Source organism: Suricata suricatta, chromosome 2, assembly GCF_006229205.1.
Source record: "Suricata suricatta isolate VVHF042 chromosome 2, meerkat_22Aug2017_6uvM2_HiC, whole genome shotgun sequence".
Taxonomy (NCBI): domain Eukaryota; kingdom Metazoa; phylum Chordata; class Mammalia; order Carnivora; family Herpestidae; genus Suricata; species Suricata suricatta.
Window position 1 is genome coordinate 186,276,974 of NC_043701.1, and position 17,221 is coordinate 186,294,194.

Below are 17,221 nucleotides of genomic sequence, written 5' to 3' on the forward strand. Positions count from 1 at the left end.
GCGAGCGTGGGCCGGGAGCCTGCGCCGACACACACCCGTGCGCCTGCGCGAGCGTGAGCCGGGAGCCTGCGCCGACACACACCCGTGCGCCTGCGCGAGCGTGAGCCGGGAGCCTGCCTTCTGCGTGGCCACAAGCGTCTCAAAGGCGGCCCCAGCAGCGTCCTCTGTTGCCCTTCACCGCTGTTAAGACAGGCTTTGCTTTCAGTATTGAGGCGAATGGTGCTGATTTCGGTTCATCCCTCTCTTCTCTCTCTGCCTGCAAACGCTGGCTTTTCCAGCTTCCTTCTGACTGTGGTTTTGTCTCTTCCCCAGCACTGGCCAGCGTTCATGCCTGTGTAAATCAAGGGCCACGGTGTGTGATTGTGCCTCAGATCAGTCACATTTATTTCTCTTGTGATTCTAAGAAAACAGTCCTCAGTTGGGTTCGGCCAGGGGAAACGCCCAAAGTCGAGTGATCCTCGTGGTCTTATGCAGACGCAGCCGGTCCGGCTCAGCCTGTCCAGGTCGGCTGCTGTTTCTGCCAGGTGTGGGCACAGCCAGAATGTTCTCCACCATCCGGTTCTGTGTGTGAGTTTGAGTTCACGTAGATTTAGCTTAAATCAGTCAAAATGGTCCTCAGCAAAGACCCAGTCTGTAGTTTAGTAGCATGAGAGGTGTTACTGACGGACTTCACACCTAACTTTATAAACTGAGGTTACCGAGAGCTCGCCGGGGACAGACCGTGGAAGCCCGTGCTGCCAGGTGTGACCCCTCGGCCCCAGTGCCCACATCCCCCTCCCGGGGAAGGGGTCTGTATCAGCATCTGGGCGAGTGTGCAAGGGGGTGATGGGGCTGGATGGAGCCTTATGCAGTGTGGCCTCAGAGGGTGCCTCCCTTGGCTGTTCTGAGCCACACAAAAGGAGAGGGGCCCTGGAACACAGGGCTCGGGGCCGTCCTTCCCCCCCTGCGACCGGGGCCATGGCATCATCAGAAAGTCAGGCCCACAGAGAAGCATGGAGGGCATGGCAGAGACACTCAGGCCCCACTCAAACCCGACATCCGGAGGACACAGGAGTCCCCCTAAGAACAGCTCTGCGGGGCCACCTGCCTTTACCACCGTGTGGAGATCTGCGCGGTCTGACGGGGCTGCCCTCCGTGACGAAATGTCCAGATGCGTCAGGGCAGCCGCCAGCCACGTGTGGCTAACTGAGCATCTGAGGTGCGGCCCACGTGACAGAGGAATTGACGGCTTTCATACCGTTTAAGTAGAAAGGCCGCCACACACGGCCCGTGGCTCCCACGTCAGCAGCGCGTTGGTCCTGCACACACGTCTGGCCCACATACCCGCCGGGCCCATTCTCCTCCGCACCCCGGCAGCTAGCGACCGGGCCCTCCAGCTGTCGAGGAGGGGAGGCAGATTTGGACCCAGGGCTGTGCGGTGTCTGCCCTCGGCCGGCTTCCTCCCCAAGGGCCTGCCTCACAGTTGCGGGGGGTCTCCTGTGGTCTAAATCGGCTTCCCAGATTCTTCCTCGACTCCTAAATCGTCCTGGTGTGTGCTGTCCTCCCCTGACCCCGGCAGCTTGCACTCAGAGGCCGTGGGGGACCTGATTTAACCACCGAGACAGGGTGATGTGGTTGTGTCTGAACCGCGCTCCCCAACACCACGCACAGCCCCCTACCACCCCCCGTCCAGGCCTTCAGGTTCCTACCATCTGCTGCAGCTGTTGCTACCCCGCTTTTAAAATAGCCACATGAAGAAGAAAACAGTCACATGAACCCCCTTTCCATTAAAACCACCAGAGATAAGGGATTCAATATTTAAATTAAAATCTCATCTGCATTTTTTATTTTACAAAATCGTACAGAAATAAATGCTACCAACAAAGCCAAGTCTATTGTGATAGATGAGATTAGGGGAAAGCTTGTTTGGCTTTGAGCTGATTAGATGTCCCCAAGTGAAGACCAGAGTGTATTTGGCGTTCAGCTTAAGGCTCTTGTCAGTGTGACCACGTCACGGCCCTGGGGCCACCCCAAACCCTGTTAACAGAAGTTTCTTTCCCAGGGAGTCTGAGACCTCCCTGAGCCAAGGCCAGCCCCTTTCTCTGGTCCCTGGGCCTCGTCTAGTCTCTCGCTGTGTCTACGCATAGCCCCAGCTGGAGACCCACGCTCAAGGCCAGTTTCCAGGGACCCACCTGGCTTCCGGACCCCTCACTGCTTCACTGTCGCATCCCTCCTCAGCCCTGGGCTGGGCCGAGTGGGGGCAGTGGGCCAGGCTGGGGACACTGCCCCTCCCAGTGGGTACCCTTGTGGACCCTCCCAGGAGGATGAGCATTCTCTCCCTAAAGATGCACATTCTCCAGGAGGGAGATGGGGCCTCTGGCGCTGGGCTCTCTCTCTGGTGGGCAGTGACCCCTCTGGAAGGCCCACAGGCAGCAGCGTCCACACGTCTAGACCACTGTTCCCACACAGGACAGCCGAGGGGCCCCAGTGGTAACTGCCCCGAGTCTGTGGCAGTGACTCCGCCCTGGGGTCCTCCAGGCAGCCGGGCCAAGGTGCGGGAGTGCACGGGGGTCCTGCAGGGACTTCACTAGGCCGCAAGTGCCCCCGGCCCACCCCAGGACCAGGAAAGCCATAGGCATGGGCCCGGTGCCCTCCCAACCGGCTGGAAGTGGTATTGGAGAACTCTCCAGAAGGACAGACCCTCTGTGAGCCAGGGCAAGTGTCAGGGGTGGAGCCAAGGCCAGGAGGCGGGGTCTGGGTTCCAAGGGGGCAGGGTGGGGCCTAATCAGTGGACCCTGCTCATCAACCCCCAACTCTGCAGGCATCCTGGGGGCTGCAGGGGACCTGGCGGTCTCTAATTTTTTTTAGGTGGCTCAGCGGAATCCCTGCTCTCATTGGCTGGGTTGGGGCAGTCCCTCATTGGCTGGGTTGGGGCAGTCCCCCATTGGCTGGGGTGTGGCAGTCTCTCATTGGCTGGGCCAAGACTCCCTCTCATTGGCTGGGCTGCTGCCGGGGGCTGGAGGAAAGCTTCCTGCCTCCGGCTATGGTGGCGAAGTATATCCCCCTGCAGGGTCCTTGCTGGGTCTCTAAAGCCCAAGTTGTGGTGGGCTGAGCGTCCCCCCTGCTGGCCTCCCCACGCTGTTCCACCGGGATTCCCTCCACGTTTCCCAGTCTCCTTGCTTTTCAAAGTACAGGGCCTCGCGTCCCAATTCGCAGGCACAGATAGTCCTTCTGTGGCTGTTTGACAGCTTTCCTCCAAAGAACTTCTTTATGAATCATGTGTGTGTCCCTGCATGCTAACCTGTTTTCCGTGTGTGTGCATTTTGTGTGGGCCTTGCTGAGCATTCGAGACAACAGACAGAAAGCGTGTTGAGTGGAGACTGCCCCCTCCCCACCCGCAGCACCTCCTGCAGAAGGAGGGCGGTGGCCTGGGCTCACAGACTCCTTCCTCACTAGGAGCTGGAGCAGCAGCTCATGATAGAGAAAAGAAACTACCGGAAGACTCTGAAGTTCTATCAGAAGCTCTTACAGAAGGAGAAGCGAAATAAAGGTAGCGTTGCATGTCCACATGCCAGAGCACAGAGTTGGACAGAGGGGCCCCCCAGGAGCTCAGGGGGACCACTTTGTGCCACCTCTGCCTGTCCCCAGGCTCCGAGGTGAAGACCATGTTGTCCAAACTGAAGGGGCAGCTGGAAGAAATGAAGTGCAAGGTGCAGTTCCTGGGACTGGTCAAGAAGTATCTGCAGGCAAGTCCCCCTGCATCCTCCCCCTCCCACCCCCATCTCCGCCCCATCTCCCCCCTCCCCACTCTCCCCTCCCATCTCCACCCCCTCCATCTCTGCTCCTCCCTCGAGAGGCCTCACGCTCTTGTGAGTACCCGGGAAATCATCCCTGGTGAAAAATCATAAATACGTGCCCTGATGTCTGGAGGCCACAGCCGTGCTCTCCCCTGGGGTTAGTAGCAGGGTGACTCAGCACCCGTGTCCTGCGAGCACCTGGGGGCAGCAGGTCACCTGGACAGAGGCAGCTCGCTCCCCACCCCGCACACAGGTCATGTACGCCGAGCGGTGGGGCCTGGAGCCCTGCGCCCTGCCCGTGATCGTGAATATCTCAGCGGCCCACTGCGACACGCTGGACTTCAGCCCCCTGGACGAGTCCTCCTCCCTCATCTTCTACAACGTCAGCAAACACCCTCGCGGCGGCAGGCAGAGGAAGGCCCGCGTCCTGCAGGCCGGCACGCCCCTGGGGCTCATGGCCTACCTCTACTCCAGGTGGGCAGCCCGGGCCCCCGGGGGGAAGGCGGACCCGTGGGCTCCCCTGGACCCCTTCATGCCTTTTGAAAGCAGCAGGGAGAGGGAAAAAAAGAAACGGGCCCCCAGGAGGTGAATGAGGTGAGGAAAGTCTCGGCCTTCTCTCCTCTGAGATGGGTTTGCACTTGTTTTAATTTAGAAAAATTTTAATCAGAACTTTAAGCTGCCTTGTGTCAGCTGCTGGTTCTCTTGGCTGGACGTGCACCTGTGGACCTGGGCGTCTGTGTCGCAGGGGTACCCGGCCAGGGTCTCGGAGGAGAGGCGGGGACTGTGGGACGCACAGCAGGGCCCGGGGCTTCTGAATTTAAACACACACAGGAGCCTCAGAGACCCGCCTGGATCCCTTCCACTTTGCTGGGTCAAAACACCCCTTCATTAGCCGTGTGGCTCCCCAGGGACTGCCGGTGAGGTTGGTCTCAGCCACTCATTGAACTGTTTCTGCAGCCGCTGCCTCTTGGCAGAGCCCTGCGTCGGTGCATCAGACACCCTGGCTGATCAATGCACAGGCCCACGCTCCCCCTGCAGCAGGAAGGACCAGGCTACTCACACCCAGGTTCACAGGGACCCCCCCGGCCACACCCGGACCACGCCCAGGGCCCTGCACCCTGTGCCCACCCTGTCCATCAGCACAGCCACGTGCCCCACATGGGCCTCGAGTGTCCACCCAGTATAGGCCCAGGGCCACATGGCAGGTTCCCTTGACCCGATGGCCTGGATCACTTGCAGCCACGGAGCCCAGCAGGTCAGGGCTGGGTACAGACTACCTTCCCAGACAATGGTGGAGGCCTCTCCCCATCCTGACTTTGGGGGACCCATGACACACCTGGGGGCCCCCAGGGCCTTCTTTGGGCTGGAGGCTGTGCTGGCCCCAGAACTGATGGCCAGGTGTCAGCAGGGGACTCTGGGGGCTGTCAGGTAACAATGGACGTCCCCTAAGAGCAGAGATGTCCCGGTCTTCCCGGATGGAAGCCTCTTCCCACATTCTCCCGAGGCCGGCTGGACCCGGCTGTGCCGGAGCCTTCCCTTGGTGGGGGCCCCCAGCCAGCCCTTGACCACATGCCTGCCAACGACTGGCTATACACTTACAGGAGACGTGCGTGTGTGTGTGTGTGTGTGCGCGTGTGTGGGCACATGTGTGTGTGATGTGTGTGTGCATGTGCATGTATGTGGTGTGTGTCATGAGTACGTTTGTGGCGTGTATGCATGTGTGGTATGTGTGCTTGGGTGTGCATGTGTGTGGTGTGTGTGCTTGGGGTGTGCATGTGTGTGTGGTGTGTGTGCTTGGGATGTGCATGTGTGTGCACGTGTGGGGGTGTGCATGCATGTGTGTGGTATGTGTGCTTGGGTGTGCATGTGTGGTGTGTGTACTTGGAAGTGTGCATGTGTGTGGTGTGTGTGCTTGGGGTGTGCATGTGTGTGTGTGCTTGGGATGTGCTTGTGTGTGCACGTGTGGGGGTGTGCGTGCATGTGTGTGGTGTGTGTGCTTGGGGGTGCATGTGTGTGTGGTATGTGTGCATGTGTGTGCTTGGGTGTGCATGTGTGTGTGGTGTGTGTGCGTGTGTGGTGTGTGTGCTTAGAAGTGTGCATGTGTGTGGTGTGCATGTGTGTGTGGTGTGTGTGTGCTTGGGGTGTGCATGTGTGTGTGGTGTGTGTGCACATGTGGGGGTGTGCGTGCATGTGTGTGGTATGTGTGCTTGGGGGTGCATGTGTGTGTGGTGTGTGTGCGTGTGTGTGCTTGGGGGTGTGTGTGCATGTATGTGTGGTGTGTGTGCTTGGGGTGTGCGTGTGTGTGTGGTGTGTGTGTGTGTGCACGCGCCTGGGGGTGTGCATGTGTGTGTGTGGTATGTGTGTGCTTGGGGGGGTGTGCGTGTGTGTATGCTGTGTGTGCTTGGGGGTGTGCATGTGTGGGTTGAGGGATTTTACGTGGTGTGCACAGCACTTCCAACCAGTGATGAGCCCTCACTCAGACCCCGCGGGCACTCCCTGACCCTGGCCAGAGCTCCCCCAGCCCCCGGGGGGCCCTGGGTGACCAGGTGGCTGGGCTCCCCCAACCTCCAGACTCCAGGCCTCCACCCTGAGGCCCCTCCCAGTGGCCTTGCCAGGACACCTGCACCTTTCTTTCTGGGACTCAGTCACTGACCTGCACGGTGTCACCCATCCTGGGGCTCCCTGGGGCACCCTGGAGGGCGGGGGACACGATTCCCTCACCTACCTGGTTTAGCCCTGAAGAAACTGAGAACTTTAGGGCACAACTAGCAGCTCCCCTTTCTAAGGCAGTGACTTCCAGTCCAGGGCGGGGAGTCCCTGCCTGCGCATACGCGTCCCCCGAATAGGGTCTAGAAGCAGATAGCGAGCGTGCCTTACAAACCGGTGTTAAAGAAGGTCCTCCCACTAGAGATGGTTGGGAGTCCCTAATGTCACCAGTCCCCACTGCACCTGTTACTTCTCCACGCGCCTCTCCTGGGTGCCATCCTCCTGGCAAGGGGCACGCACGTCCACGTGCCCACACACAGAGCCGCCACGCCTTCTCGCTCACACACATTCACGTGCTGTCTCTCACGTCTACCCCAGAACTGCTAACGGGGGCCCCGGTGGGGAGCCAGGCGGTCCCCACTTACCTGAAGCACAGGGAAGGTCTCCTGGGAGGAGAGGCCTGCCCGGCCTGGGGTGGGGGAGGGCTGGGGCCCAGAGGCTGGCAGGCTGGGGCCCGAGCTGCGGCCGTGCCCATGGTCTGAGCGCCCCCTCCGCGCCCCAGCGATGCCTTCCTGGAGGGCTACGTGCAGCAGTTCCTCTACACCTTCCGCTACTTCTGCACGCCCCACGACTTCCTGCACTTCCTGCTGGACCGCATCAACAGCACCCTGTCCAGGTACGGCCCAGCCCGCAAGGCACGACAGACACAGGGTGGGGCCCGGGGCACCTCACCACTGGCTATGAAGGGCGAGGGGTCCCTGGTGACCCTGACAAGGATGATGGCTGTGCCTGGCTGGAGAAGGCAGAGCAGGAGGAGGGGTGTGAGGGCATGCCGGGCCCAGAGAAGGGATCAAGCATCGAGCAGAGACACTGCTGCTAATGGAGGAGGTGGGGAAGGGGAGGGCCTGAGTGGGGGCAGGGGCAGGTGGGAGGGTGGGTGAGCGCTGAGCCTGTCAGCCTGGGGAGGGAATCCCGCGGGCCTTCCTCAGCAGCACATAGGCAGCCCAGGGCTGCAGTCAGTGGAGGATGTGCTGAACATCCTCTGCCTGGTCTCTGACCTGGCCTGTCACCGTGGACTCTCTGCGCATGCCCGGCCCAGGAGCCACCGCCTCCCTCCCTGGGGCAGGGACTCACAGGAGAGACCCCCCACGCCCCTTACTCCTGCACGTGTGGAGCCAGGCCCCCACCCTGCCCCTCGTGGCATGCGCTCACACTGGGTGCCAGACCCCTGGCGTCTCAGCCCCAGCTGCAGGGGTGACAGGTGACTCAGGACCGGCACCAGGCAAGGCTGGCCCCTGTCCCGAGTCTCCGAGCCCGGGGCCCGGCTATGCAGCCACGGCCTCTCTCTTCTGTCCCCTGAAGCAGGTGAGGTAGGGCTGAAACGCCCCTCAAAGGCAGAGCCACGGTCAGACCCCACTCACGCCCCCTTGCTGGGCGGTGTGACCCCTGCAGCAGTCCGACGCCTTAGGTCTCATCCCCCGTCTGCCTCCAGGGCTCACCAGGACCCCACCTCGACCTTCACCAAGATCTACAAGCGGAGCTTCTGCCTCCTGCAGGCCTGGCTGGAAGACTGCTACGCCGTGGACTTCACGCGGAACTCCGGGCTCCTGGGCAGGCTGGAGGACTTCATCTCCTCCAAGGTGACCGTGGCCGGAGCCGGCACCTGAGCAGCCCCTGCACCTGCCGCGGGCAGCACTCTGGGAGTGAGAGCCACCAGCCCTGCCTGGGTGACAAGTGACCGCCCTGTGCTTCTGCCCAGATCCTGCCCCTGGACGGCTCTGCAGAGCACCTGCTGGGCCTCCTGGAGGTGGGCACTGACCGGCGGGCCGAGGGCACCTCGCGTGGCACAGACCTAGAGGACCCCAAGGAGGCAGAGGAGGACACCAAGCCTCTCAACGCCCTCTGTAAGAGGCTCTCAGAAGACGGCATCTCCCGGAAGGTGGGGGCCTTTCAGGGGGGTCTCCTGGGGCAGGCAGTGAAGCCCAGAGAGCGCAGTGCACACATGCGTGCACACACACATGCACACACGTGGACACATCCACGTACACACGTGCCGCCCTGTGAGACTGGCACTTCCCGCCCCTCCTCTCCCTGGACGAGGACAGTGTAGGAGCCGCAGCCAGGTGCTCAGATGACCTCACCCTCCTGACCCCAGACCCCAGAGGAAGAAAGCATTGCCAGAAAATGGCCTGGATGGGGGCCGGGTCTGAAGGGACCTTTGCATAATATAGGGGACAGCGTCACACTTCAGTGGCTCTGTCCGTGGGGGACCTGCTGAAATGACCAGGACAAGTGTCCTGGAGCCAACACGGCAGCTGGCGGACGGGACTGGCTGTGCCGAGCGGGTCTGAAGCCAGCTTGGTCCTCCGCCGGCCCCGCCCCCTCCCCTCGGGGCTGCTCCTCCCGCCGCTCTAGCCCACCCGACCTTGCCCTGCAGAGCTTCCCCTGGAGGCTGTCCCGGGTCAACGGGCTGGCGCTGCCCCACCACAAGGAGCGCCAGTACACCATCGCGTCCGCCCTGCCCAAGCCCTGCTTCTTCGAGGACTTCTACGGCCCCTACGCCAAGGCCAACGAGAAGGGGCCCTACTTCCTGACGGAGTACAGCACCCACCAGCTGTTCTCCCAGCTGACCCTGCTGCAGCAGGTGACGGGGCCCCAGGACGGACCGCGGGGGCGCCACGGGGAGGGATGCTGGGCGCTTCCTGGCGCTCCAGAGATGCTGCTGGGGGGACGTGCGAGGGGCCGTGAACTTGGTGGGCGGGGCGGTGAACTTGGTGGGTGGGGCGGCGCTCCGGAAAGGCCCCAGCTCTGCTCCTACCCCCAGCCCTCCCCCTGCCCAGCGGGGCCTGCGTCCCTGACACTCCCGCCTCTCGAGCGCTAGAGGGCGCGCTATGGGCCTCCTCCCTCCTGGCGCCCTGAGCCCCTCCCCCACGTGTCCCGCCCTCCTGGGCCCCCACGTCACTTGCTGGATGACAGTAGTGATGGTGACCCCGTGTTCCTACCTGCTGTGAGCACGGCTGAACAGATTGCCCCCCAGATGCTGCCTTGCCCACAGGCTCCTGGGCAAGGTGCCCTGAACATCTGCCGCCTTGCCTCCGACAGGAATTGTTTCAGAAGTGCCATCCCGTCCACTTCTTAAACTCCCGGGCCCTGGGCGTCATGGACAAAAGTGTGGCCATCCCCAAGTGAGTGTCCACCCGCCCGGCGTCACCTGGAGCACTGAGACAGATGCCTGGTGGCAGGGTCTCGGGGGCTTGACTGGAGTGTCTCGTGGACACGCTTGGCCAAAGGGAGACGCCGGCGTCACGAACGTCCTCGGAGCCGGAGCCCATGGTGCTGGCCCCACCGGGGTCTGGAGAGCCCCCCGCGGCCCCAGGGCCGGGCAGGGCCGAGCACGCACACCCTCCTGTGATGTGCACGCCTGTCTCTTCCAGGCCCAGCTCCTCCGAGTCCCTGTCGGCCAAAACCTGCAGCTTATTTCTGCCCAATTACGTCCAGGACAAGTACCTCCTGCAGCTCTTACGAAGTGCGGACGACGTCAGCACCTGGGTGGCCGCGGAAATCGTGACCAGCCACACCTCCAAGGTGGGCGCCCCGCACGCGCCTCACAGGAGGGCTGGGGTGCAGCGGCGGGGGCGCGGCGGGGCGCCCCGGTGCGGGGTCCTCAGACTCCACCCGAGGCAGAGGCTGAAGACGCTGTCACAGCTTCTGTCCACGGCGACATCAGACACACCACCCGGCTCGCCCGACGGGCACCGCCTGTCACACGGCACCCACCCCGGCTCTGTGCCTCCTGCACACGCATGCGGGCTCTGAGAGCCACTGCCACACCTGTGTGTGTCCACACCCGCAGCGGCACACGTGCTCGGGCACCGACACATGCGGTCTCACACAGACGGACTCCCTCACACGCATACCGCCTCACACACTCCCCCACACACTCCCTCTCACACTCACACTCCCTTACACACATTCACACTCACACAGGTCCGCACTCACACCTTCCCTCACACACTCATACTCACGCGCGCACACTCCCCCTCACGTTCCCTTACACACACTGTTGCCCTCACACACTAATCCCTCTGACACACAGAGACCCTCACGAATAGTCCCTGTCACCCGCTCAGTCTTGTCCCAGATTCCCTGACAGCACACGCACCGTCCGCCTCGCACAGCCCCTCACGCACGCTCTCACTCAGGGTCCAGGGCGCACCCCAGGGGGCTCCCTGCACACCCGCCTGAGCCGGGACCCAGAGCTGAATCTGACTCCCTGCAGCCAGTGGAGGGCATGTCCGCAGCAGGTCTGTGCGACAAACCGAACGGGCCAGTGGTCCAGTCAAGGTGAAGGTCCCACCAGCCTTCACCCTGATGGCGGATCTCAGCCTGAACCGACTCACCTGCTGCCGGCGGCGCACCAGGCAGGGCGGGGGGGACAGTCACCTGCCTCCCTCCAGGTCCCCTCCCTCCAGAGCCCCCGGGTCCCTTGTGCCGTCCCCCAGGCCAGCAGATGGACGAGGCATCGCCAGGCCTGCCCACACCGGCACGCAGGGGCATGCGGCTGGGTCCCCACCACCTGAGGGCACGCTCGGCCCAAAGGCAGACACTTCCTGCATGATCCCCAGCACCGCGGCCCAAGGGCATGATCCCCAGCACCGTGACAGGGAGCTCAGGGGTGGGGGGCGCCCGCAGAGGCCACCGCCTCCCCATCACGGGCAAAGGACAGAAAAGTCTATTCGGGCAAAACCCACAAGCCACCCCAAGAGCCATTAGCAAGTGCAGAGTTTTCCGCATTTTCCCCCCGGGCGAGAATCTTCCAGCTTTAGGGATTTATGAGCCACAGACTGACCCATCCTCACTTCCGCCAAGATGTGGGACCAGGGAGCCCGGGCTCACCCAGTTCCTTCTCATCCACGACGTTACAGATGCGTGAGTGACCTCAGAAGGCAGCTTCCCTCAGCCAGGTCTTCAAAAGGGGCCTGTGTGCTTGGGCCTCACGAGGACGCCCCAGGGACCTGCCCGAGGACAGGGCCAAGGGCAAGCGACAGTCACTTCACGGCCCTCTGCTTCCCAAGATTAGCCCCACGTGAGCCCCTCTTCCTGAGAGGGAAGGTGGGCTCAGTGTCCTGAGTCTGCGGGTGCCCTGCCCAGCGGCCAACACTGAGCGGCACACATGCCGCGGGCGTGGTGGCCGGCACGACGGGGCAGATCAACGGGCACGCGCCCGGGGTCGGCACCCAGCAAGGACCATGGCAGCACTGGGGCGGAACGCCCTCCGTCGTAACCTTGCGTCCCTGTAAGCGAGGGACAGAATTCTTCAAACGGCCACTACTCGGCCACGTGCAGGACCCACCGGGGACGAGAGCCCAGCACGGCGCACCGGAGCCGCGTTTCCAGTGACACTGCCCGTGAACCCTCCACAGAAGTGTGTGTCACATTCCGATGTGTGTGTAGTTTCACGAGTTGTGTGTAGCTTACCGTAATGTCAGAACAACCCGGAAGACTGGCTTCTACCTCTGTCAACTATGGTCACAGAGGATCGCTAACTTTCAAATTCGGAGGCAGAGAACGCGGCAGAGCAGCCGCTGACTGCCCGTGTGGGGATAACACTACGTCCCACACATGGCGCCCGGGGAAACCGGAATGAAGCACAAGGTGAAGAACGAGCAAGAGCGTGAAGTTTATCACCTTCAAGAAAAACTTGTTGACTTTTTTAGATGAACAGTGGTGGGTCTGAAGGCAAACCCGAAGTTCGATTTCATCAGCTGATTTTGCAAGCGCTAGAACACAGCAGCCGAGAGAAAGCAGCAGCCTGGACGGGCACAGACGGGCGAGCAAAGCGTGGCCGCCCCGTGCTCCGGAACGGTGCTCCGCTTTAAAAAGGAGTAAAGTCACGACCCGGGCCAGGGCGTGGACGAGCCTGGAGACACCGCGCTGAGGGAAGAGCCGGTCACAGAGACAAACGCGGCGACTCGGCAACGCCTCGGTTCCACTCCAGGAGATCCCTGGAGGGGCTCAAACCACATGGCCACAGAGGAGGAAGGAGGGGGGCGGGGCTGGGGGCGGGGCTGGGGGCGGGGCTGGGGGCAGCTGTTTGACGGCCTCAGTTGGACAAGAAGAGAGCTCTCGAGGACTGTGACACAGCCACGCGGCGTCACTAACTCTGCTGCGCTCTGTTAGGAGCGCTTACGAGACGCGGTCTGCTGCTGCATGTTTCGTACCACTGACATTATTTTTAACAAAAATGTGATGGCACAGTTTTATCCGAAAATGCTGGAAATTACATATTTTATATCTATTTAAATATTTATTTTTGAGAGAGAGAGAGAGAGAGAACGTGCAAGCAGGGGAGGGGTAGAGCGAGAAGGAGAGAGAATCCCAAGCAGACTCCACGATGTCAGCACAGAATCTGACGCAGGGCTCGATCCCACAAACCTGAGCCGAAATCAAGAGTTGGACATAACTGACTGAGCCACACAGGCACCCCTATTTTGCATCTATTTATGACGAAAAAGTGGCAGGCCAACTTAAAAAGTATGAGCGAGTGAATGTTTATCAAGACTCTTTAAGAGGCGCTCAGGCCAGAGCTTGGAGGCCACCATGGTGGATGAGCTCCCGGGGCCCATCTGTGTGACCTTCGATGGCATCAGAGTCACCGCAGACAAGGTCAGGTCCAGTGGAAAGGCATGTGGTCGGGACCCCCAGGCAGGCACTGTTCCCACCTGAAGCACTGATGACAGTTCATAGGGTGAGGCAGCTCTGAAATGAGAGGTCAGCTGAATTCTCCAGAATCTCTAGAAGCCTCTGGAATCGTGTGAAATCCCAGTGCTATCTGTGGGTCCACGAACCCAGGCCCTCACGCCTCTAGAGTGCGCACACGGTTGGGAGGGAGAACCCCACAGGGCGTTCCCATCACATCTGGTGCATTTGCGCCGCTGCCGGGCTACCCACAGAGGAGCCGCCGGAGCCGCCCCCGGGGAGGCGCTGAAGCCGGGCCTGCCCCGGAGTCACGCCAGGCGGAGGATGAGAAGCTGCTCCATCTTCCCCAGCTGGGGGCGCCCTTCCGGGTCCTGAAGCTGTGCTCCCGGCCGCATCTGTCTCGCTATCAGAGCAGAGTTTGTTCTGGAGAGATTCTGCTTTGAGAAGCGAGGTTGCCTTCTTTTCACATCTTCGTACTCGCTGGGCGCTTGCCCTTCCGCTTTGCGTTCCCGGGTCGTGAGTGGCCTCTTGGCTGTCGCGGCCACCTCTGAGACCTGAGCCCACTGCCTCCTGCCTGCGTGGGTGGTGGCCTCCTGCCTTGTGTGTCCCGGCGCAGGGTCCCAGGTGCTCTCTGCCGGCTTCTCTTCAACAAGACACACTGAATGTGTCATTTTCTGATTTCAGTTGCAGGTGAACTTACTGTCCAAATTTTTGCTGATTGCGAAGTCTTGCTATGAGCAAAGGAACTTTGCGACAGCCATGCAGATCCTGGGCGGCCTGGAGCACCTCGCAGTGAGGCAGTCCCCTGTGAGTCACCCCCAGGGGCCGCTGGCCGTGGGCAGGCATGTGGGCACCGGCACAGCCACTGGGTTTCACCGTGCTTTTATTTTAGGCCTGGAGAATTCTTCCTGCAAAGATAGCAGAAGTCATGGAAGAGCTGAAAGCCGTGGAGGTATTGGTGCTGTGCCTGAGCTTCTGGCAGCTTCTGTCCACCTGGGGCTTCCCCTGATGCTGCACTCTGCGCACCTCCGCAGGGCCACCAGGCAGCACTGCACGGCCCCCTCAGAGTTGCACGTGGAGCAGCCCAGCCCTGTCTTGCCCATCTCCCCTCAGGGCTTTGCCGCTCAGCTGGGCAGAGACTGCAGGGCCCGTGCCCAGGGTACAGTGGGTGGGCATTTCCCCCACTCCAAGGGCCTGGCTCCCAGCAGGGCAGGAGGGCTGCTGTGGGTCCTCGGTTGACACCAGAAACAGGTCCCTGAAGCCGGCCGGACAGGGCCTTGTTCTCACTTGGGCAGTTGGGTCGCCTGGCTGTTTTCTGGAGCCCGGCAAGAGCAGGTTAGGAAACAGTAGAGGGACATGTGCAGCTTTCTGCTGGGCGTCAGGGCCCCCTGTGTCTGGGAGCCTCAGACGTCTGGACCCCTGGCTCCCGTCCAGTCATGCCAGGCAGTCTGAATTGGAAATGAATCAGTGCCCCTATGTAAGGGGAATGTTAGCACCAACTGGGATTGGCTGAGCTGAGGGCCCTGGACTGACTCTCCCCTGTCTCCCCCTGCCCACGCCCTGCTCTGGGCCCCCAGGTCTTCCTGAAGAGCGACAGCCTGTGTCTGATGGAAGGGCGGCGCTTCCGGGCCCAGCCCACCCTGCCCTCGGCGCGCCTTCTGGCCATGCACATCCAGCAGCTGGAGACGGGGGGCTTCACCATGACCAACGGGGCCCACAGGTGGAGCAAGCTCAGGTGAGGGGCTCGCTCCCAAGGACCCCATGGGCCCCTCGCCCTAGAGCTGTCTACACAGGCCTGGTGGCCAGTCCTCAGCCTGCTCCTGTGGCCCCCCTGCCCAGCACCCCTGGGGGCCCAGCATCCCTGGGAGGTACAGGCTAGGGGCTGCTTGTGAAAGCCGCCACGGTGGCGCCAGCCAAAGAGGGCCAGTGCTCATTTCTGCCTCGGAGGATGTGGGTGTGCTCGGACAAGCGCGGCCTCCCACCCGCCCTGGGAGCTCCAGGCCTCGTCCGAGACGCCCCTGCGTGTCTCAGGACCAGGCCAGCCCTCCTCCGGCAGCCTGGCACCCACCCTGCCCTCCTCCCATCTCCACATTGCCCACGGGGGCAGTCGGGGGCAGCTGGTCAGGCCACAGTCCAGCTGCACTCCGGGGCGAGGGCTGACCTCAGCAGGCACAGGCCAGGGGCCTTGGTGCCCAGTGGTTCCAGCCTGCCGTGTGCAAGGCCTCCTTTTGGTCACCAACTTAAAAAGTGCTTAAGAGACACCACCGTGCACATTCATCCGTGTCAGCAGAATGGAAATGACCGATTAGAGGGAAGGCCACAGTCCAGGAGGGACGGGGGCTGAGGTCTAATGATGCCTCCTCTTAGCTCTCTTGCGTGTCTGGACCCGAGCGCACGGGCCTCCACGCTGGACGCGCCATCCCCGCCCGCAGTCACAACGGGAGGGTGTGTCTGCAGAGCCCACGGCCCCCCTGCTGCCCACAGCCGGTTTTCCTGGATGACCCCTCCCCCGGGGGCTGTGTGGCCTGTTTAGCTTGCAGCTCTGCGGGGACGCAAGCCCCATCCACGATCCACGGTGTCAGCCAAGCCCCAGGGCGTAAATGCTCCCGGATCATGGCTCTTGAGCCGCCACCTGATGTCCCTGAACACAGAGTTAGGCGCAAATGTGTGCCCAGTGGCCCCTGCAGGGACCCTGCATCCCTCTAGCTCATGTCTGTCCTCTGCGGGCCCTCGATGGCCGACACGAGTTGATTCGTGTTGGAATCCTTAGCGCTGACCAGACCCAACATAGATGTTCAGTAAGTGTGGATGGACGGACGGGCAGATGGACAGAGGGATGGACGGGAGTGAGGGTAGACAAACAGGCCTGAGTCCTGACATGAGGTTTGGCCTTGAGAATAAAAACGGAAAGTCACCCCAGAGTTTGTGCCAGAGGAGGTTTGGTGTGGACGTTTCCAGTGACATGCCGGGAACTCAAAAGCCACGGCCTCGCGCGAACTGACGGTTCACGCTTCTCCCCGACACAGAAACATCGCCAAGGTGGTGAGCCAGGTGCACGCCTTCCAGGAGAACCCCTACACGTTCGCCCCCGACCGCAAGCTGCAGTCCTGCCTCAAGCAGAGGATCGCCCGCTTCAGCGGGGCCGACATCGCCCTGCTGGCCGCGGACAGCAGGGCCCCCTCCCACCAGATCTCCAGCGAAAAGCACTCCCGCAAGATCCAGGACAAGTTACGGAGAATGAAGGCCACGTTCCAGTAGCAGCGGGACGGCGGACCTGACGTGAATGCCGAACCGAGGGCAGAACTGGGGTAGAAAAGAGCCACCGCCTGCTGTCCTCGGCCCAGGGAGTCCGTGCAGTCCTGTGCCCCCGTGCAGGGCTCAGCCAGGGCGTCGGGGCGCATGCCCGGGGGGCTCTGGGGGTGGAGGTTCAAGGGCCTTGCCAAGAGGGAGAGGACGGGGCTCTGGTGGAGGTCGGGGTGTTTCTGCTAGTTTAAACTATATTTAAAAATTTACACAAAAATAGAGTAAGTAAACTCCCCAGGAGCCACATACCCATTTATACTTCTTAGAGATAAACGGCTCTCCACCAACTCTCCAGGGGTCCCGTCCCCCCAAAGCCCCACACCCACCCACTCGGACTCAGAGCATTGTTTTCCTGAGTCTGGCTTATGCCCAGCAACCAAGGACCAAACTGACCTCTGACCCCATGCCAACCACAGGCTCCAGGGGTGTCTGAAACCTTCCCCTAGGGCCCTCAGGCTTCCTCCCCAGCAGCCCAAGCCCCAGCCTGGGTCCACACTCCTACCCCAGACCTCCCCCCACCCCCCATGTTCCCCTTCCCCAACCCTAGACCTCCTGCCGCCCCCAAACTCCCCCTCCTGACCCCAGACCTCCCCCCACCCCCCAACATCCCTGTCCTTTTCACTCAGACCTCTCTCAGATCTCCTCCCACATCCCAGATGTCCCCCCTCACCCAGACCTCTCTCCCCCCACCCCAGACCTCCCCGCTTACCTCCCAAACTCCCTCTCCCCACCTCAGA

The 17,221-nt window shown here is 61.8% G+C and overlaps 1 protein-coding gene across 1 annotated transcript in view; it reads left to right on the plus strand.

Annotated features, from left to right (window-relative positions):
* Positions 1 to 17,180, plus strand: part of KNDC1 (kinase non-catalytic C-lobe domain containing 1) — a 61,103-nt gene extending 43,923 nt beyond the window's left edge. The window contains exons 19-31 of the mRNA XM_029932814.1: positions 3,436 to 3,529; positions 3,628 to 3,725; positions 4,030 to 4,250; positions 7,045 to 7,158; positions 7,975 to 8,122; positions 8,242 to 8,421; positions 8,920 to 9,126; positions 9,585 to 9,667; positions 9,917 to 10,067; positions 13,866 to 13,988; positions 14,074 to 14,133; positions 14,759 to 14,916; positions 16,208 to 17,180. Of these exons, the coding sequence (XP_029788674.1) occupies positions 3,436 to 3,529; positions 3,628 to 3,725; positions 4,030 to 4,250; positions 7,045 to 7,158; positions 7,975 to 8,122; positions 8,242 to 8,421; positions 8,920 to 9,126; positions 9,585 to 9,667; positions 9,917 to 10,067; positions 13,866 to 13,988; positions 14,074 to 14,133; positions 14,759 to 14,916; positions 16,208 to 16,439 (1,869 nt within the window). The 3' untranslated portion in view covers positions 16,440 to 17,180. The remainder of the gene's footprint in view (positions 1 to 3,435; positions 3,530 to 3,627; positions 3,726 to 4,029; positions 4,251 to 7,044; positions 7,159 to 7,974; positions 8,123 to 8,241; positions 8,422 to 8,919; positions 9,127 to 9,584; positions 9,668 to 9,916; positions 10,068 to 13,865; positions 13,989 to 14,073; positions 14,134 to 14,758; positions 14,917 to 16,207) is intronic.
* Positions 17,181 to 17,221: the final 41 nt, after the last annotated feature.